The 27,184-nt window shown below is 35.0% G+C and overlaps 1 protein-coding gene across 3 annotated transcripts in view; it reads right to left on the bottom strand.

Annotated features, from left to right (window-relative positions):
• GLRA3 (glycine receptor alpha 3) overlaps positions 1-26,946 on the bottom strand; it is an 85,886-nt gene extending 58,940 nt beyond the window's left edge. For all 3 annotated transcript variants that reach the window (XM_088056919.1, XM_088056920.1, XM_088056921.1), the window contains exons 1-3: positions 26,805-26,946; positions 5,682-5,809; positions 381-448 (exon numbers count right to left, since the gene is read on the bottom strand). In XM_088056919.1, the coding sequence (XP_087913045.1) occupies positions 381-448; positions 5,682-5,809; positions 26,805-26,923 (315 nt within the window). In that variant the 5' untranslated portion in view covers positions 26,924-26,946. The remainder of the gene's footprint in view (positions 1-380; positions 449-5,681; positions 5,810-26,804) is intronic.
• Positions 26,947-27,184: the final 238 nt, after the last annotated feature.

Raw genomic sequence — 27,184 nt, 5'->3', positions numbered from 1 at the left:
AACTCCATATGCACTATATATGATGAAATTTAAAAATGTTATCAAAAAGTGGCTTAATGAATTAGCACTTTTGAGGTTAGAAAGGTGGAACATTATAGAAACCAATAACTATCTAATAATTATTTCATAGAAATTGTAAAATAAAACTTAGGGAGAAATAAAAAAAACAACACCTTCTACCCTTGGCTTTACTTACTTGTGTGTGATGGTATAATAATAAAATTTTTGTTAGAAAAAATCAATTGCCAAATTAGGAATTCCCATTTTCTATTCTTAGAAGTGGATTTCCTTTTTTGCTTAGTTCCAGGTGAAGAGAAGCTAGCTTTAGAGCTTATGGAACATATTTAACTTCAAACATAGAGTGAGTTAAAATATCTTACCATGGTTGTCTCTGCAATGGATCCAAAGCTGTTTATAAATATGTTGCATGTGACATTAACTGGAGGACCTGCAAAAGAGGGAAAAAAAACCCACTAGTCCCTGTTCCAGAATTATTGCTTATTGATTGATTATTCAATATAAACCATTAAAGAACAGTATTTACTGACTTTGGAAGAAATGATGCTGCATTCACAAATAATTTAATGCATGATTAAATTTAATTGTTTCTAATAATTTTCTTTTTGATTTTTCTCAAAGGCACACTACTTATCTGGCAAAGTTTAGCAATTAAAAAACCCATAGCAAACAGCAACAAAGTTCAGTATAAACCTGCACACATTCTTCTATATAAAAAGGAAAAATAAAACAACATCCCATTTAAAATATATAGTAAAAATATTTTGTGTGTATGTCAGTGAGAATGTGTGTTACTTCTCACAACAATTATGGGGAAAAATTACTTTCTTCACTCAAGGCAGTTTCTACTTTCAATGTTATCTGTCATCACTGGCAAAATAAATAGATTATTGCTGCTCTTATCTCTAGTGCTTACAAAGTCATTTAGATTCTATTCCCATTTCTCTTAAATTAAAAAAATGTTTAGGAATCCATTTAAAACTGAATCCTTTGTTACCACGGGTCTCAGTCAACTGTTGTTTTGTCTTATCTTGCATTTTGAAGTATCAGTAGTGGCAGAGGAGTCATTATGATAACTGAACAATTAATTGCCTCTAAATGGAAAAGGGTTTAAATTATTTTCTAGAAGTCTCTTTAAAAATGTCATTATGGAAAACCATGCTAATTTTTCCATTATTCTTTATCAATTTCAATCTGTGTCCAATAGAAACAAGGTTTCTCCATCTCAAGTTTTTTTGTTACCTTCCTACAACTCAATATTCTTATCTCAATAAGCCAGTTTAGCACTGTAACCTGGATTGTTTTTTAGTTGTAAACAGCCTAATGATGAGAGATCTATATCTGGAATATGAAGACTGATCTTATAGACCTTTATGTAACATCTCTTTTTTAGTATCACTGTAGAAAGAAACTGCTCTGCCACTACTGGTGACTTGCAACTAGCAAAATCTAACATAGCCAATAAATTTCACATTAAATAACTGAAGAATCAGAATGTCCATTAAAAATTCTGCCAATATGACAGAACTTGGAACACCCAGTTTTCTTTCCTGACAGCAAAAATTGTTTAGTGCAGCAATTCTAACAAACCACTTCTACACGTACTTCAGTCTTGGCAATACCCGAGACTACACCTATGGAGCAGAATTCTCAGGTAAGGAGGTAGCACTTGCAGTCGCTTTGGTACACAGTTAATTATTTAGAGTTGTTGAGTATATCCTGTACTGAGAATTCAGTAAAAGCTTTACATGCTCAACTCCTGAAAAGGATCAAGGGGAAAAGGAAAATCAGGGATGGCAGAGTGTCTAAAAACTGCCAGGGAGAGAATTGTTCCTCTTTCCCGTTAGTCATTTGTTTGCAAGGCAGCTTTTCTTTCAAACACTTCCACGTTGTAGTACCTGCCATCCTTTCAAATTTGATGTGATGCTATCTTGCTTAAAATAGTACTATACTTTGAAATAGAAGTTTGCTTTATCAACATAGTTGTGTTTATTAAGAAAAAGCTCTAAGTCACTCCAGTGCTGATGCCTAATTTCAAATTACAGTAAAATAATTAATAGCTAGTTAAAAGGAGCACAAAAGTAGAAGCTAAAAGTAGCCTGCAAATGTTTTAGAGTTAACTCAAAGACACTGTGCTGAGAGTAAAAATGAACTTCCCAAAACATGGTCAAAAAGAATCACGAATGAGAAGCTGTAAAAGCTGGAAGTCATATTGGAACACAGGAATTCAGGCAAGCTGAACATAGATTAAAGAGAGGCAGAAAAGAAATAGAGCTAAAACTCACTAGAGACAGAAAAGCTAACAATGATCGCTATCTACAAGGCGTTAAAAATAGAATCCTGCCAAGATCTGAAAGCTGAAAGAAGATGATTAAGGTATAGAAGTATCCATGGAAGTGAAGAAGGTCAGAGCAGAAAAACCAAATGAAGTCTTTGTAGCAGCATTTGTCTCCAATTGCCGGCTGTGTCAAATACTAGAGCCATTCTGCTGGAATTTTGTATGAGGACGGTAGAAGACATTTCAGACCAAGTGAACAGGAGCAAACTGACTGGCTGAGGTGATATAAACTCGGACATTGTAAAAATCTTTTCAGAATTGTGGAAATACAATTCACTGTGAGTGAGCTATCACCTGTGTCAATTTTGTAATCAGTGGAAATATGTACCATGTCCATCCAGTATAACTTGAATTAAAAAAACCCCACAGATTTCAGGTATGATGGTGGGGACACGAATATGAACTATATCCCTGCAAACCTTACCTCTGTGCCAGCCAAACTGACAGAAATAAAGAGAACTTTTATAATTAAGAGATAGATATTAATATTATATATAAATATATTTCATAGATTAATATATCTATATACTAGGGAGAAAAACATCAAAAAGTCAAAAAGGATTAAAAATTCTATAAAAAGTTGCCACACAGCTGAAGTGGAAGAGGACCCTTCACAGTGGAAAAGGTACACAGTAGGTAGTAATCTGCAAATATACATATTTGTAAAGATCAAACAGAAGTAATACTTCTCCACGTCACTTGGCAATAAAATCAGTAAAATAATCAACAAATTTAAAGGAAACAAAATTATACTTTTTAATATTCCAAAACACAAAGGTTTTGCCAAAAAATAATGAAAAGACCAAAAATATGAACAGCTTCCGGAAGAGACGAGAAGAACATATGTTACTAAACTAATTTTTTTTCAATTAAGTCCTGGCTTTCAAAGCTTCTAAACTAATGATTGCTGAAAAATGCTTGCCAATAGCAGGGCGAGTAACACTTTACATTTTCCTATATAAATGCCCAAATTTTTACTTTAATATTTAAAGTTTTTATACCTAGGTTACATAATTGTGTTCAAATTTGAAAGACAACAAAGTATTTTGCATATTTGCAGGAATGGATATTGTCTGCAATGTGGACACTGAGTAAAAGCACCTTGCTATATAACATTAAAAATATAACATTAATCTATAACATTAAAAAAAAAATTGCAACTGGAACAAAGCTTTTACAATAATTTTTAATTTCCTGTTGTATTTCATAGCTGAATAAATACCATGTATTCTCTATTATATTTTTTTGAACAAGAATTCATATGCAGATTCAATATCCAAAAGCAGAACACATAGACAGAATATATAATTTTGACTTTTTGACCAAGATTAATTATAAATAAAATTGGTCATTAAAAATATTGCCTGCATAGAAATTTTACTGGAACAAAAAGAATTATTTAAATTAATATCTGAGTTATCTTATTAGTCCTGATCCTCTTTCTTTAAAACTATAACCAGTTTAAAACCTCAAAAAGGCATTAAGCCCCAGCACTTGTTGTAGGAGTAATAAAACTAACCAAAAAGTGGCAAAGTCACTTAAGGAGATACTTATTCTTAGTGGTAGGTCTGAATCATTCTGGGCAGATCTGTTCAAGCTGCATAGCTGTCCAGAAGATTTAGAATGTGCACTTTTTGAAAAGGAACAACGTCAAATTAGGTTTTGTCTCTTTAAGTTTCAATAGTTACAAAACAAGGCCCTAAATCCTTTGAATTATACTTTCAAGAAGTACTGAATTTAGTTTTGCAATCTCTAAACCATCTGCCTGTTCTTCACTGTTGCCTCAGCAGAAGATTGTGATTGGACGCTGTCCATGACAAACTATAAAATTCAAACCCCAAATCATATAGAGATGTGTTGGAAATTCCAATGCACGTTTATAATTTCCTGAGAAATATCAGCATCGCTAACTTAAAAAGAGCAAAGCATTTCCAGCTGCAGTAAACCCTGGGTAATAAGTTTATATATACACAACCGAGTGTTTATGGTTTGCTGATGAGGAAGTAATCTGACAAATCTCTTACATGGTCCTTATGAATCAGACTGGGCAAATTCTGGTAAAACCAGCACATAGCAGTGGCTTTAGAGTCAAAACCACTTAAGTTTCTGAAACTTGGAGATGTCAAAAAATTATAACATTTCTTGCTGAATAAGAATTAAGATGGAAAGGCAGTGACAGATGACTTAGAGGAGAAAGCACTGCCAGCTTGAAGGAAAATTTTTGTAGTAAGCATGGAGTAAAGCCTTATAGTGAAATGTTAGAGCTAAGAGAATCTCTTGGACTCAGGAAGATAGGCATAGGAGAAAGCAACTAAGGCAAAGTAAGAATAATATAATTTTTAATCACAATAGGTTTATTCTTTCAAAACATTATGTATATTCTGGGTAATTTAAAGATGTTTAAAGATTCAGTAATAGAGTTAAATATGGTTCCACTATCACACTGGAACTCCTTGTTTTAAAAAGAAAGAATAGTCAAATTTACCTAAACTTTCCAGACTACAAAAGTTAGAATGGATGGTGTTTGTCTGTATGATACTTTGCATGTTCATATTAAAAATATGTTTTGTGTAATCCTTCATTAAATACTCTAATGTGCCTGAGTCTGGATAATATGCTAAGATCCTCAGGAGACACAGTCATTACATTTGCAAACTTTGCTGTTTCAGTCTTTGAACCTGCTTTGTTTTAATTGAATCTCCTTTGTGATAAGTGCGTAAAAGGCACATGGCGAGACAAAATTCTGTATATTGAGAACTTGGAATTTCTGTGGAAAACTGGGAACAGGGAAAAGAACAGGATGAAAGATGATCCTTTTGGCATTTCAAGGCACTAATGGGGCCCAGGAGTGAGGAATATAATTTGGTGGTAGAATTGGTAACTAAGATAAGCTGCCCTGAATTTGATGGTTGATGTCGTTAACACACTCTTTAGAACCAGACAGATAAGAAGATTTGGACAATCTTTCACAGAACTTGCTTTTCATAGTGTTTCATGCTATGGCAGTCCAAGGCGGGAATCTGAATCCATCAGTAAGCATTTCAGGAAAGGAAAGAAACCAGCAAACCTTATTAGACAACTCATATCTAAGGATAAGGTGTATTTATGAAAGGCCTGCAATTGGGCAGCTGTGAAAGTGGCAGGTGTAGAGTGTATTGCTGCTGAAATGAACTGCCATGCATACAAAAGAAAGGCAAAAGAAGGCATCTCTTTTTTTCTTTTTAGTGAATGTACATCTTAGTTTTCGTATTTCTTTCAGAAATTGCATTTTTGTGAGCAGTAATACTGACATACTGAAAACCTGGAAGTTTAGTTTTAAAATTACCTTTGAAATTTGGTCTGATCCTCGCATCATAGCCTGACATCCTACCCATTAGCTTATCCAGGAAATCGGAGGGCGACATTGGCATGCTACGAGATCTTGCACTGTCTGTTTCCTTCGTGGCTACCAAGCTAAAAGCAAGGAAAAACAAACAAACAAAAATTTGTTAGAAGTTTTGCTAACGAAACTTTGATTTTATTTAGTCAATCATAGTTCATTTTTGTAGGAACAGGAAAACAGGAAAGCTAAGACAGTTTTTCAAGTTGGTTAATGCTTCAAAAATAGTAGTAGCAAAGAAATTGAAACAGTAAATTCCTTCTATATCTGTCATTTAATACATAAATCCTATTCTGCTATGCTGCACAGTTACTGGTTACTTCCTCCTCAGAACTTCTGAAGATTAATATCACTTTCAGTCAGCAGTAATCAATATCATTATCACAGAGTTAAATAACATCATCTACAGGAGTAGCTGTGTATGTGGAATGTCGTATTTTGCAGTCTATTCTGAGACTGATCTATTTTAACTGTGTGTACTGTTATAGAAGCCTGGATCAGAAAAAAAAATAAAAAAATACTAAGGATCTTGATTAGAATAGTACTACTATCATCATAGTTTTATGTTGATGTGTAATCATAATAAAACAGGTCAGTCTCTTGGCAGGTGGTACTCTTTAACATTGTCCTAGAGTTTCATTTTCTTTTAAAACAAAAGTTACTGCTACAGTGGGTAAAAAATACCAAAAAAAAAACCCCAAACCCTAAGAACTTACTGAAGAAACTATTTTAGGACAAGCTTTTCTTCTCAGTGTGACATGAGAAATTCCATCTGCTATAGCTTCCTCTTCATATACATGCAAAACTCCCACTGACATTCTAAAGTGTGTTCTGCACATGCTAAGAGAGCAGAGTAGTGGCACTGTGATCACCCATGGGACCCAAAAGAAAAGTCTTTGTTTAGTGGAACACTTGAGTGCTGTCTAACACACTGAAAAAATAAAACAGTCAGAAAATACATTAATTTTGAATAACATTGTGATACACGGTGCAATTGAAACCATTTGTGGCTTTTGGAGTCTCAAATAAGATAAAGAGCTTTGCATGTTTGTGCTGAATTCAAGTCAAAAGTCTGTTACAGAAGGACTTAAATCTCTTTTACTTTCCCAAATCATTGTCTCCATATCAATTCACTCTTTTAGAACTACTTAAATATGCTTTTGTTTAGATGTAAACACAGGAAGTAATGTTAAGATTCTAGGAATTTTCTGACTCATAAAAAACCTATGCTAAGCTTTGTTTCTTAACAATGGATGGAATATCAAAATAGAAAAATTCCATACAGGTATGTATGTATGTAGAGGCCATGTGGAGCACAGACAGAGAATGTAATTTCTTTATATTCTAGACTCTTTTACTCAGGATGTTAAAAGTTACAGCTTTATAGAAACTTCCATTCAGAAGGTCTGCTAAAATTTTATCTTCAAATTTGAAATTTGGATTTATTATATTAAATAAAAAAAGAATTCTTATTAGTCCTTTATAGTTACAAATTTGAGCACACATAGAACATGAACATAGCAGCCTGCTATAGTTGGCTCATATTTTAATTAAAAATGGCAATTAAGTATTTTAGTTGCAATATTAAATCAGAAAATTAAATCTTACCCTCTAGTTTATTTGCTTAGCTAGTGTTTATTCTATTCAATGTGTAAGTTGATTTGTATGTTCTTAAATTGTTCATAAATTGTTAAATTGTTGGGTATTTCTAAATTGTTTTGAATATTTTGGTATCTCTTTCAGTAAAAAATGTTTCTTTACTCTCCTTCAATAGCTAACCTAGCTCTTTATTTGTTCCCATAGCTGCAGAATGTATTTCTGTTTCTGAAAAGTATTCAACATTTTCTTTTTACAGTTCAGTTTGAAATTATCCTATTGACATAATTTCCATTATCAATCATTCTGAATTGATCTGATTTATCACATTATTACAACCTGTAGTGATGAAAGTTTCTGTAAAACATCACTAATGTCTATAAAGCAAATAAATACAAGAGTCAGATTACTTTTTGCTAGGTATTATCAACTTAGAAGGGGGAGAATCAAGTTACTGTGAGTATACACTTAGTACATACACTTAAACACTTGGATTTCTTTCTAGTAGTCTTCTATAAGGAATATATATATATATATATATATATAGTCCGTAGGTATATAAAATTTCTATACTACAGGATATACAATCCTATATTTTTATTCTTAATATACATAAATTGTCCTGAACACAAATATAGAAAGGCCCATTGTTAGCTTGAATTTCATTTTCTGGAAAGGAAGATTTCTTTGCTCTTTTTTTACTTCACTGAACTTTTTGTAAATCTTTCCTCGTTGTAGTTCTTGCTTTTTTTATTTTTGGAATAAAGTACTTAGGTAACTAATGCTGACTGGGAAAAATAATAATTGCTGTAACAATGGATTTTATCAAAGTGAAATTTACCTTTTCATATGATGGCATCATTAATATTTGCTTTTATTAGTCAATTTTAAATCTCAGAATATCTTGTATAATTTAATGCCTGATTATGAAAAGATACAACTTTTGAATAAACAAAAGTCAGCTGTAATTTGTAACTAAATATTTCTTCAAGGAATGTTTTCCCTTTTACTAAGCTTGGGGTGTAATGAGTAACAGCTGGTTGAGTTCTGTAGAATTCTGCCCTTTTGATTTAACTTTTATTGTAAATATGTATTTCATGAATACTATTGGACAAACAAAACTTTCATCAATCTAAGACTTGTGGAATATTCATCTTCTTAATAAAGGAGCTAGACTTGGTAATGTAGTAAAACCCGAGTAAAGCAGTGGATTTTAAAAAGGGATTCTCTGTTTCAAGATTAATATAAAAATTTATTCTGCATGGTAAGGGCTCTTCATTTTTATTGCACACTGCCTGTGAAAGCTAGGCCTCTGGCTAAGGGGTTAAAGGAGGGTAAACTCCTTCCATGAACTAAGAATTGAGCTTCTTTTAGTGTTAATAATGCACATAGCTTTGTCCTTGATACACAACTATTGCATAAGGAATGGCTTTGTGTGCCTCCAGAGGGAATTCATTCTGACCTGTCACAGGTCTTTAAAGAATTTGTACATGCATTTTCTAACAGGCAGAATTATAGGAATTTAATATCAGCAAGGTACAACGGCCTTGTGTTTAGTATAAAGTCATTATGTGACTTTAAGTTGCTGAGAAAGAAAGGTGTACACTCTTTTCAGAGGTAGAAGCTTCACTTTGCTGAAGTCTTTTATTGGAGGGAGATTATAACCTCACAGTCTTCTGTTCATATTTTATGAAGAAAATTTACCAACAAGATATTCTCCCTGGTAGTGATTCTGAGTTGTTCCTGTGAGAAGAGGAACAGGAATTATTGGCAAATATTACTAACAGTTGTAAGGATTTATACCATTTTCCAGTTTCAGATAGAACAGTACTTGACTTCAGTTTCCTGGATGTATCCCAAACATCTTTAAAATGTAAACTAAGCCTTCAAAAACAATTGAAAAGAAATTTGATAACTGAAGTTGTGGAAAAGAATCAAGAAAAAAATTGAAAATATCAAAAGAATCATTAAAAACTGATTTGTGACCAGACAAATTTACACCATCAAAACTTAGGGTAAAAATTTTAGTTTGAAATAAGCTGTCACACAAAACCAGACAAGGTCAGAAAATTAGAATCACAAGGACTATTATTACTCCTGCCTGTGGTCTATTCTGTCCATTAACTTTTTTTTCACCTAAATCTGAGGACAGATGAGCTTTGCACCAATTCCTTGAAGCCTGTCAAGTTGGAATTTCAATCACTGAGATAGGAAACTATCCTAAATGCTTTGCTTACAAAAGGTCATATTTGAATCAGAAACTGTTAGGTCAAGCTGAAGATATTTCAAGTGGGATATAAATGTTAGAGAGTAAGAAGCAGCCTGACACAGACAAGATGCAGCTTCTCTTGATCAGCTACCACATCCTAAATTTAGTGAAGAAAGCTAAATGGAAGAAAGAATGGTGTTCACCAATGCCATCTATAATCTGTAAAGAAAATGCAAAGCAATTGATGGTTTAAAACTAAGAAATGCAAAATGAATTGACAGAGACATAAATTCTGATGATATGAAGAAAACAAACTCTTTCCTAAAGTCAGTACATTTAAGTAGAAGGGTTTAAAACAATTAGAGGAAGGATATTAAGAAATGTATGACCTGTGAATGTGGGCAGAGTTGGAGAAAGCAGTGAAGAAGGATTCAGAATTCCTCAAACAACTCAGCACAGTTGTGGTAAAGTTCTCACTGCACTACTGTGTTATCCAGTGGTGTGGAAAGATTGAAAGAGTGAGTAGAAGCATGAAGGTCACTTATTATTTTATACGATATTAATGAGAACAGTTCTGGGATGTTGCATCAAATTCCATGTCCGAGTTTTAAAAGGACATTAAAGCATTTGGAAAGGTACTGAGCAATGCCACTAAACCATGACCTGAGAGTTAGGGAAATTTGCTTCAAGTAAGAGACTTTTAGAGCTTAGTTTATCAAAAAAGAAGAGTAAAAAAATAGATTGATTGAAGTGTATAAATATCTCAAGGCAGCAGAAAATGCTAGACATTTATCTAAAGAAAAAAGGCAGAAGAAAAACCAATGAGAGACAGACAAATTCAAATGGAAATTTGGACACACAGTTTAATAGTAGCTTAACAGGAGATCAAACTGTACCAACCAAGACAATACAGCTTTATGGAAGAAACAATTTAATAAAACATAAGGTATTGTTCTTCATATATGGCTAGCTTGGTGAAAAGGAATGAGTTCTGATACACAGAAGAGCAGGCTAAGTTCAGATTAAACATTACAAATCTCATGAGGAAATCTTCAGCCTGTGAAAAGGCACTTGTTTGATTTGAGGAGCTTAAGGAAGGGAAGCAATGGGCATAGTTCCAAGTGTGAAATGATGTCTTCACAGGGTTCTGCACAGGGGCTGGGTTGCAGGCTTGCAGTTGTTGTAATGAGGTTTTGCAAGTTATAGCTGTAATGTTGGCTCATCTTGCTCAGTTCCTTTCACAGCTGGGTATTTGACTTACTAAGCAATTGTATGAGCATCAGCTCCTTGCACAGTAGGAGCTCAAGCTCCAGAATGGAAAGTGCACTAGAGCTGCCCATAAACTAGAAGCAGCTTAAAAAATCAGAGGTTAACTACAACTAGGAAAAAGAGAGGTGAATATTCTATGACATGCACCTGCAAAGAATAAAGAATTGTAAGCCAAACTGTAACGTTGTCATGAAAGCAAATGGATATGAAGTAGACAGGAGTAAATTTAGATCAAAATTAAAAGACTTTCAATCACTGAAACATTTCAGTTATGGAAAAGTTGAACATTTTGAGCTGAGATAGATAGCCCTGTGTGTTTCAAGATGGAGCTAGGCCTTAGGATGATGTCACGTATATGAGTGTGACTGCAGGTGATGGGATTCAGTTATTTTTTAATCCTCTGCTGAGAATATGTTTACATTATTATTGATTCTTTTATGTTTTTAAAATAATTGCTGCTCTTACAGAAATCTGAAAAAAAATATTGTTAACACAGCTTACTGCCAGAGCACCAAAATCTACAGAATTTTAATGTGAGATCTCATCTATCAGCTGGCAATTTAGTTACCAAGATAAAGCACGGGTCATGAATCTGTGTTCCTGAAATGTCTATTTAAAGTAAGCATGTTTTTGAGAGAACATCTTTCTCTTCCCTTCATCTGAAAGAAAATTATTGGGAAAAACTCTTCAAAGGGCATTTAAAATCCCCACAAATGTTTCCTTCTCTAAAACATTTAAGGCTGCAAAAATCAGATTGCTTTCTCATATTTTGGTTTTTTTTTTTTCTGAAGAACTACTTTGTTCTACCTGTAAGTTGTCTCTATCTATCCTAACCTTCTGCATATTTTTACCAAAACACAAACAAGGGAAAGAAACTTACAAAAGTGCTTTACACAAGCTTTATTTTAAAAGGTATATTTTCAAATGTAAATTTAGGCCTACTGCCTTTGAGACTTATCTTTTTTTGTACTGCAGAAAGTGCTGTTTTTTACTGATTTCCCTCATTTAAACATTCATCCTCAAGGTGGGTTATTAAAAATTGTTTTCAGTGTGTGGTTTGAACCTTAAAAGATATATATTTGTTTGAAAATATTGAAAAAACTAAGTAATGGACTACCATCAGCATTTCTATTAAAAAATATTAAGAAGGGCTTAATAAGAACAGATAGACATAAGGGAAGGAAGAAATTACATCTTACACCATTTGCTGAGTATTCTTGTTTTGTTGCTTCTACAGGGAGTTGACAGAGATAAAGGAAGAGTACGGTGTGCTGTAACTGTACCTTCCACTGGAAACTTCCTAGAGAGATGTTTCCAAGTCCAATTTAGGAAAATCTGGTCATTTATCCAAATTAGCCTGAGAGTAGTTTCCAGAGTCTCACAGACTTACTTTTAAACACAATTGATACAAAAATTGTCTTTGAATTTTATGGTAAGTTCATTTTCTCCCTTTCATAAGTAAACTACTGATGCATTTTTTTTCTTGAAAATCTTACATTAACACCAAGTAACTGTCACATTTGTCTTGGAGATTCTTTTCATCTGATCATAAATTAGTAATTTTGTCTCAAACACAATCCATTCTAGTCATTCAGAGAGGTAGAAGGTTTGCATTTCATCTTACAATGTGTACTACAGTGCTGCTACTGTTGTGATGGTCCAGTAAGTATTTCATTTCATTATTTAACTTATTCTCTCAGACAGCAAGTGTGGCCAAACCCCTGGAGCAATTGGATGTTGTGTTTGTGGTTCATTCTCTCCAGCTGATGCTTGAATGTTTTTAACACACTTCATATTAAAATGCTTCCCAGAGAAGTTGAAAGAAATTAATTACACCCTTAGAAGGAAAGCAAAAAATGCAGCCAATATGCATTTAATTGCATCTCACATACATTACTACACAAAAGGACTTCAGTAAATTAGTCTAGTGGTACTTATTCACTGGTTCACCAGCAATGGTTAGGTGAATTAGCCTCATGACTAGTCTCCTTGATTCCACAGCTGTAAGCAATGGTGATAGAATCCACCAGCTTTGAAATCAAAAATTATTCAGTGTAACCATGTAATTAAAGGGGTCTGCTAGGAAGGAAATGATCCTCTAATTGGTGGTTTTGGATCATCTGATGGTGTCTTGTATTTTGAAAATTTTAGCAATAAGCTTTTGTGCTGTGAAGAAAGCATTCAAAGCCTCTTCTGAGAGCTATAGACCTTCATCAAATACATTTGTTAGAATTAATAGGGAAAGCAAGCTTTTAATTTGATGAGGTCAGAAGCATAGGATGGCTTTTTTTTTTGTTTTGTAATGGTAATGTCTCTAACTATCTGATCTACTAATTAAGTAGGTAAAGGACTAACAAGATCAGAGTTTATAGTAAGCAGAATTTGCACACATTAGTCAAGACATACATAAACCTGAACAAAAATATCTTTTGGAGAGTAAAATGTTCCAGCATGTGACAGCTTAAAATAAAAAGCAAGGAATATAACAAGAATGATTGCTGAAGGCCCCAAGCCCACCCAAATTAGTGTTTTCCTTGTTTTTACAAAAATAAATCCTGCTCTTTTTAGAAAGACAAATCTGCCTTTAATTTTACACTGAAAAATGTAGTACATTAACGTAAAGCATAAACAACACTAATTTGTTTGATTTTTGGGGATAAGGCTAAGGTTTTTCTAGATTTTTGCAGTTTCTCATTGAAGTGAATTTGTTCAGTTAAGTGATATGACACACAATCTTTTGAGGTGTATTTAAACTGGCTAACTGAGATAGCTTTGTCAGAAGAGAAATATAAGTCTCTGTGTTTCACTGTGATAAAGAATTTTAAATTTGGAAACCTTGAAGATTAGCAAATATTGTGGAATGGGAGTTCAGAATACAGGATAATTATTTTTTAAAGCAATTTTTAAAATTTCAATAAAATTTAAAACCGATCTCTTCACTGAAAATTAATATGCTTCATGGAAAATAAAAGATAAACAGACTTTTCTGATTAGAGGTCATTCATCACAAAATTGATTTATGAAAATCCAGGGCCATTCTGGAAAGCCAGGAGCTGTGTCAGGGGGTCACAGCTGCATGGATCCAGAAGAGACAGAAATTATCTGTCACTGCTGTTTCATTCTAGCTCACACAGAGATTCTTTCTTCTGAGAAACAAAACAAAACACAAAATCCATCTCTTTCTCTGAATTATCCTTGAAAAACAACCTCTTTAACTTACCTGTACAGTGAACTCAGGGTAACTGAACTCTTAGTTTAGATGCCTCAATTAGAAAATGTCACCTTCTACCGTTCAAGGTTAATACAAGGAAATAATTTCCTTCCCACTCCTTTGTATTCCATTATGAAAATAACTCTATTTGAATAATGATTTATTGGTGAATAAATTAATTTCATTCTCAGAGACAAAAAAAAGTTTCCAATGGTGAAAGAGTAGTGGAAGAGGGTGGCATGTAATAAAGCCAAAGATAGTAAAAGACAGAGAAAGAATTAAGTTTGCAATGTGTTAACAAAGCCTGAGATTGCAAGAGCTTCTCATTTTATTTCTGCTAAAACTGACAATAATGTGTTTCTTGCTAATTAAAGATGCAATCTCTTTTACTTGTTGTAGGTCATAAAATTGACAGTTCCTAGTGCAATGAAAATGCAGATTTTCATATCCTGCAATATTTCAGATAATAATTATTTTATCAGAACAAAGACAGAATTCTTACCTCACGTTTGCCAGAGTCTCATATCAACTAAGAGGAGCAGAAGCATTGTATCACCAAGACTAAAAAGGTATTTTCTAAGAAAAGCCCTCAAGAAAATTTTAAATACTTTATGTAAAATTTAGATTTTCAACTGTTCTTCAGTTTTAGATTTTTCTAGTTTCCCTCCTGTCCTCTTATTTTTACTAAGTGCAAATGGTCAGACTAATTTTTCAATATAATGCTGCAGAGATAATGCAGAGTTGCATCAGGACACATTTTCAGCCAAAGTAGCAATACTTATGTGCAACACAAAGGCCCCCTTTCCATTTTAAGTTCACTATCTAGTCTTTATTATTTTAGTGATTATAAATGATAGCTACATTAAATATATAGGGGATTGCATTTCAATGCAACTATTAGAAAAATATTTTCTTTCAGATTTGAATAATTTTTCTGTTTCAGCTACAGAATTAACATTAAATTTTAGTGCTGCTGTAGCTCAGGCAATGCTTACAAGCATATTTTAATGTTCCTGATACCTTTATGGTGCCATATTTTTTTCTAATTTATTAATACAGTTGAGAGTTCCTCCAGCTCTACAGTCTTCCTTAGTCATGTTTGTCATGGAGGTAGAATAGCTTGTTAAAGTAAACACACGTTTGACACATGTTAACATAAAGTACATAAATTATGGACTATAGTTTTGAAAAACTTTGGATTGCTGTGGAATGTGTCAGCTCTTCCTAACAGAGCGAGAAACCAGAGAATACTGCGATTTGAAATCTGATTAAGTCATGCTGTCATGATCACCATTCTAGTATAGTATAGCCTGGATAATGTTAAATTTATATATTTTTTTTGTTAGTGACTTGGTACATATATATGAGCACAATGCTTTACACCTTCCTTAGGAAAAGCAAATTTCTTAGGGTAAAAGAAGAAAACTAATTTTTCAGCATTCATGCATAGTCTTATGGACAAGGCTTTCAATCTTCCTTAGGATATGGATTAAACAAACTACAGGTTGCCACTGTAATTTTGCTTTGTTGTAGAAGACAAGTTTAATGTTGCCAGTTTCAGCCATGCAACACATGAATTAATACATTTTATAAATTAGGACTCTGTTCTGAATATTTTTCATTGTTTTCCCAGTATCCCCCACTAGTCTTTTAACCTGTTGTATAGATTGTTTTTATAAATTACCTAAACTTATATCTTAGCTTATTGACATTTTTTAATTTATTCAGCCAACTTTTGGGGGAGGAAAAGGTTAACTCAAAGTGGAACAGAGAATATTTCAAGTATTCAAATTCAGACAAATCTCTCACTCTTCCAAGGACCTAGCAAATGGGTTTAGGTTTTGACTTTAATTTTTAATTAAAAATGGTTAGATCTTCGTAAAATTCAATTAACTTTGTTTTGGTTTGGATTCGGTTCTTTTGATAGGTCGTACTTGGATAAAAGGAATGGAATATTTTTTAAAAATATTACAGAATCTGTAAAACATACTAGTTGGAACTTGCATTCTTCTCGCACTATAAAAAGTAGTTTGCGTATTCACTAAATAATGCAGAAAAATTTTTGGCATAATGGATAGACTGCAAAATGACCAAGTAAAATAATTTCTTGAATACTTTGTTATTACACCAGATATTCTTCTATAAAAGCTGATAGGGTTGAATAATTACTTTTATTGTCATGGTTCCCCTAACCAACTGAACTTGTGCAGGAACTGACTGGTGTCTTTCACCACCATACTGAATGGTAATGCAGCTGATGACAATGAGGCAACACAAGGCTGAAAGGAAAATTAATGCAAATGAGACTTTTGACTGTAAACTGTTGTTTCTCAAGGCAATTCTTCCTAGATCTAGGAAGAACCTGTGAATTCTGCAAACAGAAGTCTACAGATTATAGCTGTTTTGTTGATTCTGTATTTAGAATACGTCTCAAAATGTCCTTTAAATTGTAGAGATGTATAAAAATGAGTTTCTTAGTTCTAATGGACTTATTTATGGGAGTACCCCATCAGCTTTGCATTTATTAGGCTGCTGTAGTCTTGACAGTATAAATAGAAATAGTGTCCAATGAAGTGTACATTTGTGGAAGAGACGTCTTTCTTGTAATCATAATTAATGGCCAATTAGAATGTCATATGTATTCTATTCCTTATCTTGTTTTGTTTTAAAAATCCACTTTTATGAGTTGTAAACCATAATCAAAACTGAAAATGGCCTCTTTGCTGTGTTTCTTCTTAATTTTTACTAAGCATAAAAATCTCATAAAATCTTGCATTGGAATAAAATTATTGAGGTTTATAAAAACTAGATAACAAACTGATTTTGAATTAAGCTCCAGATTTGTGAAGACTGAACCATAATTCAATGAAACACTATTCTGTTTGCCTTAGGGAAGCTCTGCTTGTATCAGTCCTGTATCTTGAGTGAGTATGTGAGATGGCTGTTTAGAGGATTTGACTTTTTCTCTAAAACAAGTTTGATAAAAGTTCTGAAAGAGAAAAGCTGAATATAGCCTGAAAAGTCACTATAAAAAGTATTTTTTTCTCAAAATGGTTCTCATGAAATTGTTTATTTTGATTAGCCAGCTAATTATAGTGTAGATCTGTGTTATTACTAATAATTTGGAGTTTTCACTTAAGATAAAATATTTCTAGTTGAAAAAATACTGTTTTCGTGAAATGGAGTTTTAAGGAAACATATATGTTTCAATGTAGTTTCATGAAATGCTGGCAGGCTTGGGTGGAATATTGTCCAGTGTCCTTTCTATTTTGTCAGTAAAAATCAGTTTTCCAATGTCAATGGAAACTGAAGTTGTTCTAATTTTCAAAGACTCCGAACATCTTCCCCACAGAATTAGCAGAGATTTTTCCTGCTTTCTGCAACTTAAACTTCTTTTTGTGTATTGAAAAATAAGAAAATATTTTCAGAGCTTTGGAATTTTTTTGTGAGACAGGAATGGTGATGTTCAATCAACTGTGTTAATTTACATGATATGTGGATTAAGTAATTTTTTCCTTTTTATTAATTCTATCCAGGATTAACCCTGTAATAAATCAGTATAAGACTTTCTTTAACCAGAACAGAGTTGAGCTTCAGGGTGATGCTGAGAGTGACAGAATTCATGCCACATAATGACAGAACCCAGTATTCCTAATGCATGCACTGAAGCATATTCCTTACGGAATAAGTCAGAGAAAATAATGTGAAGGTTAAAAAAACAGTACTGCTAGCCTTTTGTGCTTCCTCCAAAATTTTCTTGGTCCACCACAAGCATTCTCCTTCACACACTGCAAGTGGTGTTTAAACTTTCCGTCAGATACATATTTAGTCTTTTTCTAGTCTTCATTATGGCACCATCCCCTTAAATTATCATCCCAGTATTATGAACTTTGTGTAAAGAGCCCCAGATAAGCTGAGGGAAGGAAGGGTCATGACCTGGGCTGATCCCCCACTGCTCTCACAAATCCTCCACCAGATGAGGGAGGTGTCCAGGTGGAGCACCCTCTCCCCTTCCCTGGATCACCATGGAAGCACTGAGGACACTGTCCCCTTCCCAAATTGTGTTAAAGGCTTTATTATGTGCAAGATCCATTTTCTCCTGAAGGAGTTATCCCTGTTGAAGTGGAAGGAAAAGAGCATTCTGTTAACCATTATTTTGGGAATCTGAACACAATTTGAATCTCTAAGATCATTAAGTCCAACCTGAATGAATGAACATCCCCATGTCAACTAGACCATGGCACTAAGTTAATATCTTTATTACAGACGAAAATTTGAGTGCTCTTGGATCCAAAGATACGTGTAGAGAAACAACAGAAATAGTAAGGAGATAGAGGTATTCTGAGGGCTCATTTGCAGAGTGTTGAATTTGGGGATAAGTTTTGAAGATAAAAGGTAAAATGTTAACACATATATGGAGTGTTCCAAATAGTATTTTTGATTTCAGTTCCCTGTTGTATTGTACAGTTTGTAATCATAGATTACTGTCTCAAGTGGGGACATTTGATATTCATTTTGTGTCATAAAAACTTGCAATATTTTGTTCAAAACAATTGACTATCAATTTTTAGTGCACAAGAACTGAGGGAAGCTACAAGATATTTTATGCTACTTCAAGTCCTGCAAATTAAGAGTTCAAGAAAACTCTGATAAATCTGCTCCTTAAAAAAAATAATAAAAAGATAAAAAAGATAAAAAAAAATATAAAAGAAACTATTCAGAAATAATTCTTTCTGGCAGAATGAAGCAATGAAAAAACCCACTATGGATTGAAAATAAAAAAGTCTTTTAGGGGATAGATTCCAGATATGATGCTGAAATCAGTCCACTTTGAATTTAGTTCTAATACTGCTGAGTCAGTAATGGATCTGACCCGATAGCATCAGGGAAAACATCCCACAGATGAACATCCCTTTACAGAAGTTCCATATATGTGCTTAGGCACAGAATTGACATTTACCCTATAACACAGGAGATAGACACAACTCTGCTGTTGTGCGAAGTCAGTGCTTTAGTCATGATTGATTTCAAGGTGTTTATTTTTGCCAGCAATTTACCACTTTGTGACATTTATTTTATCTAGTAGGGCACTCTTATTCAGCAGGTATATTGCTCACAAACCTGGAAATTTACTTGGTCCCTGAAGACGGCGATGTCTTAGCCTACACAGCCCAGAGAATGGACTCTCCTGTGTGTTACTGAATCTAATAAAGGACAGTGCAGTTTTGAACCCTTTATGAAAATACAAGACTTAGCAGGACAAAAACTCAGGATCCCTTTAGAAATTGAGGTCCACTGTATGCCAGAACATTATAAACCAACTTTTCACAAAGTAGTTCCCAAGCTCTGCAGTCCCCCACTAAGACATAAAGTCATAATACTTTTAAAAAGAAACAAAAGAAAATAAACGTTTAAGAACCATGCTGGTATAACCGTATTAGCTAGGTATTTCTGCTGAGTGGTTACTTTAGAAATTAAAATTAATTAAAGTTAAGTGTTGTTAAAAATTGTTAACAGCCAATTTTGTAGAAAGTCATCTGTGAAATTGATATATTCTGGTATTTGTGGATCCTCAGAGATGCTAGGATTACATTAGGCTCATATTTTACCTTTCAAAATTCAGAAAGGGAGAATATATTCAGAATGTATTTTATAAGGAACAGAGATAAACTCTAGACACAGTGGAGTCTTAATGTAAACTGCACAACATATATGAAGCCTTGAGCAATGGTGTGATGGGTAACACAAGCCAACACTTTTTTTAGATTAAACGTCTTTATACATCTTTCCATCCATCTTGTATCAAAGAGGGAATGCAGCAAAGAGCAAAATATTAAGACAGGAGGTGATGTAGTTATAACTACAGCTTGAATTTTATTAGAGGAAAAAAATGAGTTTGCTTTTTTAAATTTCATAGCTGTTTTCATTTTGCTTATGATACTTTTCCTAAATTAGTTTTAACTGTAAGAATCCCATGCAGGTTAGTGACAATTAACTCAACCTAAGTAACAGTTTGAGAAAGCTTAGTATTCCTGTGTTCTACTCTACTGTTTCACTGGTAGAGCCTCTGGATAATCTGCTGCCTTGCTTTTTCCTCTAACCATTGATTTGTATTAGTCAGCAGCTCCACTACTTGTGCAGCTCCATTATTTCAACAGCCCCATCAGAGACCATGATCATGTCAGACCAGAGTGCTCTTGAAATCTTTCTACCTTTTCTGTGGTCTCAAACTGTTTCCCTTGGAAACTGCATTTTGCTAATGTTTCATGTCACCAGAAAGAAACTTCAGTAATAACAATATCGAAGAGGACTGATCTTCCTTAGGGAAGTTCCTACCTAGAAATAGCCCTGACTCTCCCTGCTGTCTCCAGTCATTTTGTACATCAGTGGTAAGCCCAGAGAAGTAACAGGGTGGAACGTGGTATAGATTTATATTAAAAATGTTGGAGTGTGGAGTCACTGTTCCTGCAGATGTTTAATTAAAGACTGGACGTGGAACTTAGTGCCGTGGTGTAGTTGACATGGGGATGTTTATTGATAGGTTGGACTTGATGATCTTAGAGGTCTTTTCCAACCTATTTGAGTCTGTGATTCTGTTCATTATGTGGAAGTCCAGTTAAGTGAAGATCGGGTGTTATTATCCTGTTTGCTCTGGTATTCAAGCTTGCTTGTGCTTTAGGAAACTAATGAGTGTTGGAGCAATTCGCTAGACATTCCTGACTGGAAATGTAATAATGAAATACATTCTTTTATACTTGTATAAATATATACAGTCTATTTTTTTATTTTTTACTTTTTTTCTCATTCTTTCTTTTTATTGTCACTACTTACATTTCCCATGCCACACCATTTAAAGGCATCAGCCAGAAAGGATAATATTGATGCAGAAGCCATAAAAAATAATATTAGATTGCACTAGAAAAAAGTACAGTCTTTAAGATTCCCACCCTTTTCTCTTGACTTTACTCTGCAAACTATTCGGCTTTCTGGTGCTCTTCTTATTCTTCTGGTTTGGCCCTGCATTCTTGTTAAACATAGTTTTTTACTGTGTATTTTCCTGCTCTCTGAGATGTTCTCTTTTTGCTGGTAGTTGATATCTGCAAAAAGGTGCTTTTTACTTGACCTATTCATGATGCCTATATACCAGTGAAAGTGATATCTTCTATTTCCTATCTCCCTTCACTGATTCTTTCACTAAACATCATGAAGTTTAGTGGGAAAAGCAGTAAAGAGGACAAGAAGCAACACCACACACAAGGGCTCTTCATCATTCATTACTTAAGAAAAGCTAATTTGCAGGAATAATTCCCTATAGGTATTATTACATAATACTCAGTAAGGTCATTTGAAGCCTGTATTCTGAATCTGTTAAAATAAGAAGCCTTAATCTTGTACAAAAAACTCATTTTTTCTGAGTGTTGTGATTCCTAGGAAGTGTGGACAAAGTGAATCTCATAGAGGAGCTATTACATTTATCACCATACAGAAGCACAGCACTTATCTCACAATATTACTTGCTTTCAGTTGTTATCATCAATTGGGTAGGAATGAATTTAGAGAAGTTGAAAAGTAAGAAAATATCACTAGCACTGTAAGAATTGAAAGATTCATGGTTTTAATTGAAATTTATCCCTTAATTTTCTTAAATTAAATTTCTTAGTACCATAAACACAAAAATATATGCATAATATATAAATATACAAGCCTTTCCTGAAATTATAAAGATGGTAATCACTTAGAAAAATAACCAAGATTTTATAGAAATAAAGAATGAACAGCTAAAGCCCTAATCAAATTTGTACTCATGAAGAAACTCCTATTTGGTACAAAGGGATTTCAGTATCTTCAGTGGTATAGCTTTAATACAGGAGAAATTGGTAAAGCTGAAATACAAGAGAAATTGAATTACATATTCTTGGTCACAAAACCCTCTTTTGTCACATTTGCCTGAGTTTTGGAAAGTACAATGGTAGTGACTAAAGTTACTGATGCTCTCTTCCTAGACTTTTAGAAGGACCCTTCATCACAGGAGTTTGACCGACAGGGCTCAGTGTGTGCTCTGGTAACTCAGCTTTGAAACAGCGCTGTTTGTATTTGTTTTGCAGAACCCCCAGTGGGGGTTCACCTCTCTTCTCTGATGACTTGCTTTTGTTTCTTTTAACTGTGGGTGTTTTTCCTTTTTTTCCCCACCCTCAGAAGTTCTGAGGAGGTTCTCGTGGTCTCTGCATGATCTAGTGTGCAAGCATTCACCCAGTCTTGTACCTTTGTCATTTTGATCGTGAGCCTGATCTGCTGACCTGACCCTTTGGCCTTGACCTTGGACATCTCTTCATGACACCTTTGTCCATCAGTTTGGACTTTTGAACTGTTCTTCTGCTGTACAAGTGCTGTGGGACTGCAAACTTTTATGGCAGAATCCTGTTCCTTCCTGCCCTGCCATGAGTCTCAACTCCCACCTCACCTACCCTTCCTTTGCTACTCCCTGAGATGTGCTACGTGCTTTTCATTGGACCTGGAGTCTGTCAACTGATTTATTACACAGAAACTATCCTTCAAATTAAGTCTGAGCTGCTGAGGAAAGGTATTGTGCCTCAGTGCTGTCATCTTGCATTAGTGGATTTTCTTTTACACACTTCTATTCACATCTTGATTTGGACACTTTTATTTCTTGAGTAGCATTGTAGGTCTAATTATTAACATATTAATAAGCTACTGAAGCTTCATTAGAACACCAGAAAAATCTTTATTTTCAAAGATGCTTGTGATGCTATGTTGGATTTAATAGTTCTTAGGAGTTGTGTTTTTTTCTCTTTCATTATATGAAGTAGCTAATACTGGCTTAAAGGATAATAACTTCTGTTACTCATAGCTATTCACTCGAAATCAATTTGCAATGAAATGCAGGAATGATTTCAAAATTCAAATTTTTTTAACAGTAAACTCAGATATACCACATAGTTAGGTTGCATGGAGGTTTTTCCCACAAAAATTTGTTTTTTAAGTGCAATTATCTGTGTTAGTGATACTGTTTTCTTTAATGCAAGTCCAATGGAGCTGTGAAAAGAATGAGGAAAGAGGCAATAATCTAATTGTAGCATGATCCTTGATCTTTGCTAATATGGATAAAGAAATACCACAGAGGGAGAACTTATTTTTCACCTCCCCAGTGCAACCTACATTTTCATCCTTTCCCCATACACAGGTCTGCATATAAAATAGATACACTACACCCTTCAAGGAAAAAGCAAATTCCTGTCGAGCCCCTGACATCATAGTTCTAACAAATCAGTGTTGGTGTCCGTGAAAGTTCCTGAGCTGTTATGCAACTGTTTTTGACTCACAGAGCTGATCTTCACGTTTACTTTACAAATATGATCTTGCTTTCATCATGACCTCTTGGAATTCAGAAAAATCCAGACAATTTTTTGTTAGCACTATTACTTTATTGAAAACTCAGAAGAATACTCAGTCTTAGACATTATTATATCTTCAAACTATGTCTCAGAATTTTTTTCTTTCTTTGGTAGTAAATTACAGTTATTTTAAAGCTACATTACATTATTTTCCTTAGATTTTGCCTGTTTTTTGTACCCGGACCATCTTAGTATCACACTCAGGCTTGGACTGGCAGTAATATTAATAAGTAATATTATTTTTATTTTGGGTCTGAGAATAGATTTTCTCCCTATCCTCAAATATATTGCATAAACCAGTCTTATGTGCTTTAACTATTGTTTTTGATGTTTAAAATCTATTAACACATTGTCAATATGTGCATAAATCTGTGATATAGCAAGTACAAACATGCACAATATTATGAAAGACTACAGATAACCACAGAATCATTAAGACTGGAAAAGACCTCAAGATCATGAAGTACAACCTTTGACTGAACACCACTTTCTCAACTTGACTACAGCTCCAAGTGCCATGTCCAGTAATTTCCTGAACACCTCCAGGGATGGTGACTCCACCACCCCCCTGGACAGCCCATCCCAATGCTTGACGACCCTTTCCATGAAGAAATTCTTCCTGATATCCTGTGTGAATCTTCCCTGGCACAGCTTGAGGCCATTTCCCCTTGTCCTGTCACTTGTTGCCTGGGAGAACAGGCTGATCCCCACCTGCCTCCTCTCAGGCAGTTGTGGAGAGCAGTAAGGTCTCCCCTGAGCCTCTTTTTCTCCAGAGTAAACAACCCCAGCTCCCTCAGCCTCTCCTCACAAGACCTCCTCTCAGCAGACCCTTTCCCAGCTTCATTGCTTTTCTAATTTTTTTTTCTACAGCATCTTCCAGAGATCAAATTAATAACTAGATCCTATAATGAACAATGTGCATCTTGTTTCATTCATTGCAATTTGAAGGATCATTTGATGTGGAATGAAAAATGAATTAGCAAAAAAAATAATCAGGTGAAGTTTCTTCTTGTGAAGCATGCATCTCGAGATTTTGCTCATTAAAGTAGCAAGTCTAAATTTACACTAAAAAATATAATTTTTTTTATCTTCAGGAGCATATGATTTAAACATTAATTTTAAATAGCCTCAGGGCTGTTGGACAAGTAATGAGGACTTCTATTGTTAGTTTCATTCTGTTTTCTCACACAGCCTTCAGTTCCTTAATGCAGAGTAGAAAAGTTTCACAGTTGCATGATGTAAGACAAGATAACATCATTTCTTCCAAAATGTGTGAACAAATAAGCCACTTAAGGTTTGACTGTTCCTAGAAATCCAAAGCACATCCATCTTCTCATCAAGTGTTATATAGGTGCTAAGGGTGGAGTCTGTGTCTAACAGAGAATGGAAGCAGCATTATACTATTCCCTGTTCCCTTTGCTCCAATGGAAATAATTTCACAAGGCTTAAGTTGGAGAAGAAATAGAATTAATGGCTCCAGAAGAGTTGAGAAATTTACAGGTTTTAATATTTTAAATTTTTTTCACCTTTTATTTCTATTTTGAAAGCATGGAGAAGACTCCTATGTGTTTTGAACTGACTCAGGTTTCTCATGTATTATTTAGAATAATAGACCTAAAGTTATCAGCAGTGATATGAAAGATAAGCATGGATGCTGAGCAGCTTTCTGAACTCTTTCTCCCACCATATAGTCCTTGTTCACAGTAACTATGTTCATTATCATAAAGTGACTATTTATGAGCAAAAGGCTATTAAAATACCACAGTTATCTGGATGTTGAATAGTTGGAATTTATGCTAAATAAGATAACTGAATGTGTTTGGAAACAACTCAGTATTAGTCCAGATTTATGTGATGCAAAATACCTGTATGCTTTTCATAACTGACTTTATAGTTTTCCCCCCCTCTTGGAATAAATGTTTTTATATTGTTAAAATAAAGGATGAACAATTCAACAGTAGGATGGCATGAAATAATATGCAGAGGAAAAATAAGGTCCATAAGTACATTGAAATAGAATAATAATAGCATAGTACTGCTTGTATTGCCTACACTGCACAAGTGTTTGGTCACCTACCCTGAGCATTAAATACTCACTGAAAAATTTAAAGTGTATACAAGCATTGACTCTTTCCTTGCAGTGTCACTCTCATACCATGTGACCAAGTTTCTTAAAATCTCTTTTTTTTTTGTTCAATTACAATAAAATCACGTTATAAACTATTTATGTTGATACAAAGCATGTCATTAAATTAACTTTAAAAAGGAAAGATTTGGTATAAACCTGTGAGCACTTGTGAAGTGTGCCATCATTATGGGGCAATACATGCTGCTGACTTAACTTCGTGGTTATAAATCCCTTACATGTATAATCCCCAAACCCTCTTTTCAAATTTAAGTTTCCCTTTTTTTGTCTTTTTTAAATAACACTGTGAGTCTTAAAATAGTCTGGCACTGCCATGTTATACGCTGTAGTTTGTTATTGTGATACAGAGCTAGAATGTTTGTTGATAACAAGCATGGCTAACTGCATTAGCAGTGACTATATGATGACACTGAAGTCTCTTTCTTTACATGTGTGATTTTTCTTTTAAAGTTTTCTCTCATGGGGGACTCAAGTTCATTTTAGCCTGGTATCACCACATTTACAGAGCTATGTGTTAAAAGAATGCTTACATTGATATAATAACATTGCTTTACATCACTTTACCTAGAGTTTCTCTGCTGGGCAGAGAAAGCCGTATGAACCTCAGTCTTCTACTCAGGTCATAATTTATGGATATGTTGCCATCTTTCATAATACAAATCCTAGACTGTCGGTAGTAAAGCAAATGCTTTCCCTCTTAAAGGAACTTCTGTAGACTAAATTCTCTCTTCACTCAGCTAGTTTTTCTGTTTCTGCACAAGACTTCTGACCTAATGCAATCCGTGATTTTCCTTTTGCTGAAAAGAACTGACAGTAATAAAGAAGTCTGTCTATTCCCAACTCAGATCATTTTCTGTAACTTTTACGTATAGACACTTTGCACCTTGAGAATTTTCAATACCATGGGTGCTACAGTTCCTGCTAAAAACAGTGATAAAATTCACAGATCTTGTAGGGAAACTCCTTCTGCGAGCAAGTGAAGGAAGTACCCAACCTCCTGCTTGTAAAATGCAAAATGAGGTTCGGGACAGCGCAATGTTATGAAGCCGTTCAGGAAGCGTGGAGCTCAGTTTCTGTGCCCACAGCCTGCCTGCCGAAGGTAGCCGGGCGTTCGTGGTGAGGAAAGCCGGTGACCGAGGCGGCTGTCCGCCCCCGTCCCGGACATTCCAGCTGCCCGAAACCCGGAAAGAGGGACACCTCTGGTTCCCCAAAGGAAACAACTCACCTGAGCAGTACCGCAGCTTCCCACAGATAAAACCCCGAGACAGCCGCGCGGAGGTACCTAATCCGTGCCATGCTGCTCGGAGACGCGGCGGAGCCCGGGAGCGGCGGTGTCGGAGGCATCGGAGGGGCTCGGGCGGCGCGGCTCGGCGGGCTCGGGAGGGCAGCACCCCAGCACCCTGGAGAGCTCCGGCGGCTCCTCGCCCGCCGCCCGCCTCAGCGCCTGGCGGCCCCCCGCGCCCTCCCGCTGGGCCCCGCCGCGCCCGCCCCGCCGCTCCGCATCGCAGCCCAGCGGGAGCCTAATCCCAGCCGCGGCGGCGGCGCCGAGCCGCGGCGGCGGCGGGCCCCCCCCGGCCCCCCCCCCTCCCCCGGGCCCCGGCCAGC

The sequence above is a fragment of the Pseudopodoces humilis genome, chromosome 6 (genome assembly GCF_049639895.1).
Source record: "Pseudopodoces humilis isolate 2021_Gansu_Grassland_sample_001 chromosome 6, ASM4963989v1, whole genome shotgun sequence".
NCBI lineage: Eukaryota > Metazoa > Chordata > Aves > Passeriformes > Paridae > Pseudopodoces > Pseudopodoces humilis.
This window is presented reverse-complemented; position numbering and strand designations above follow the sequence as displayed.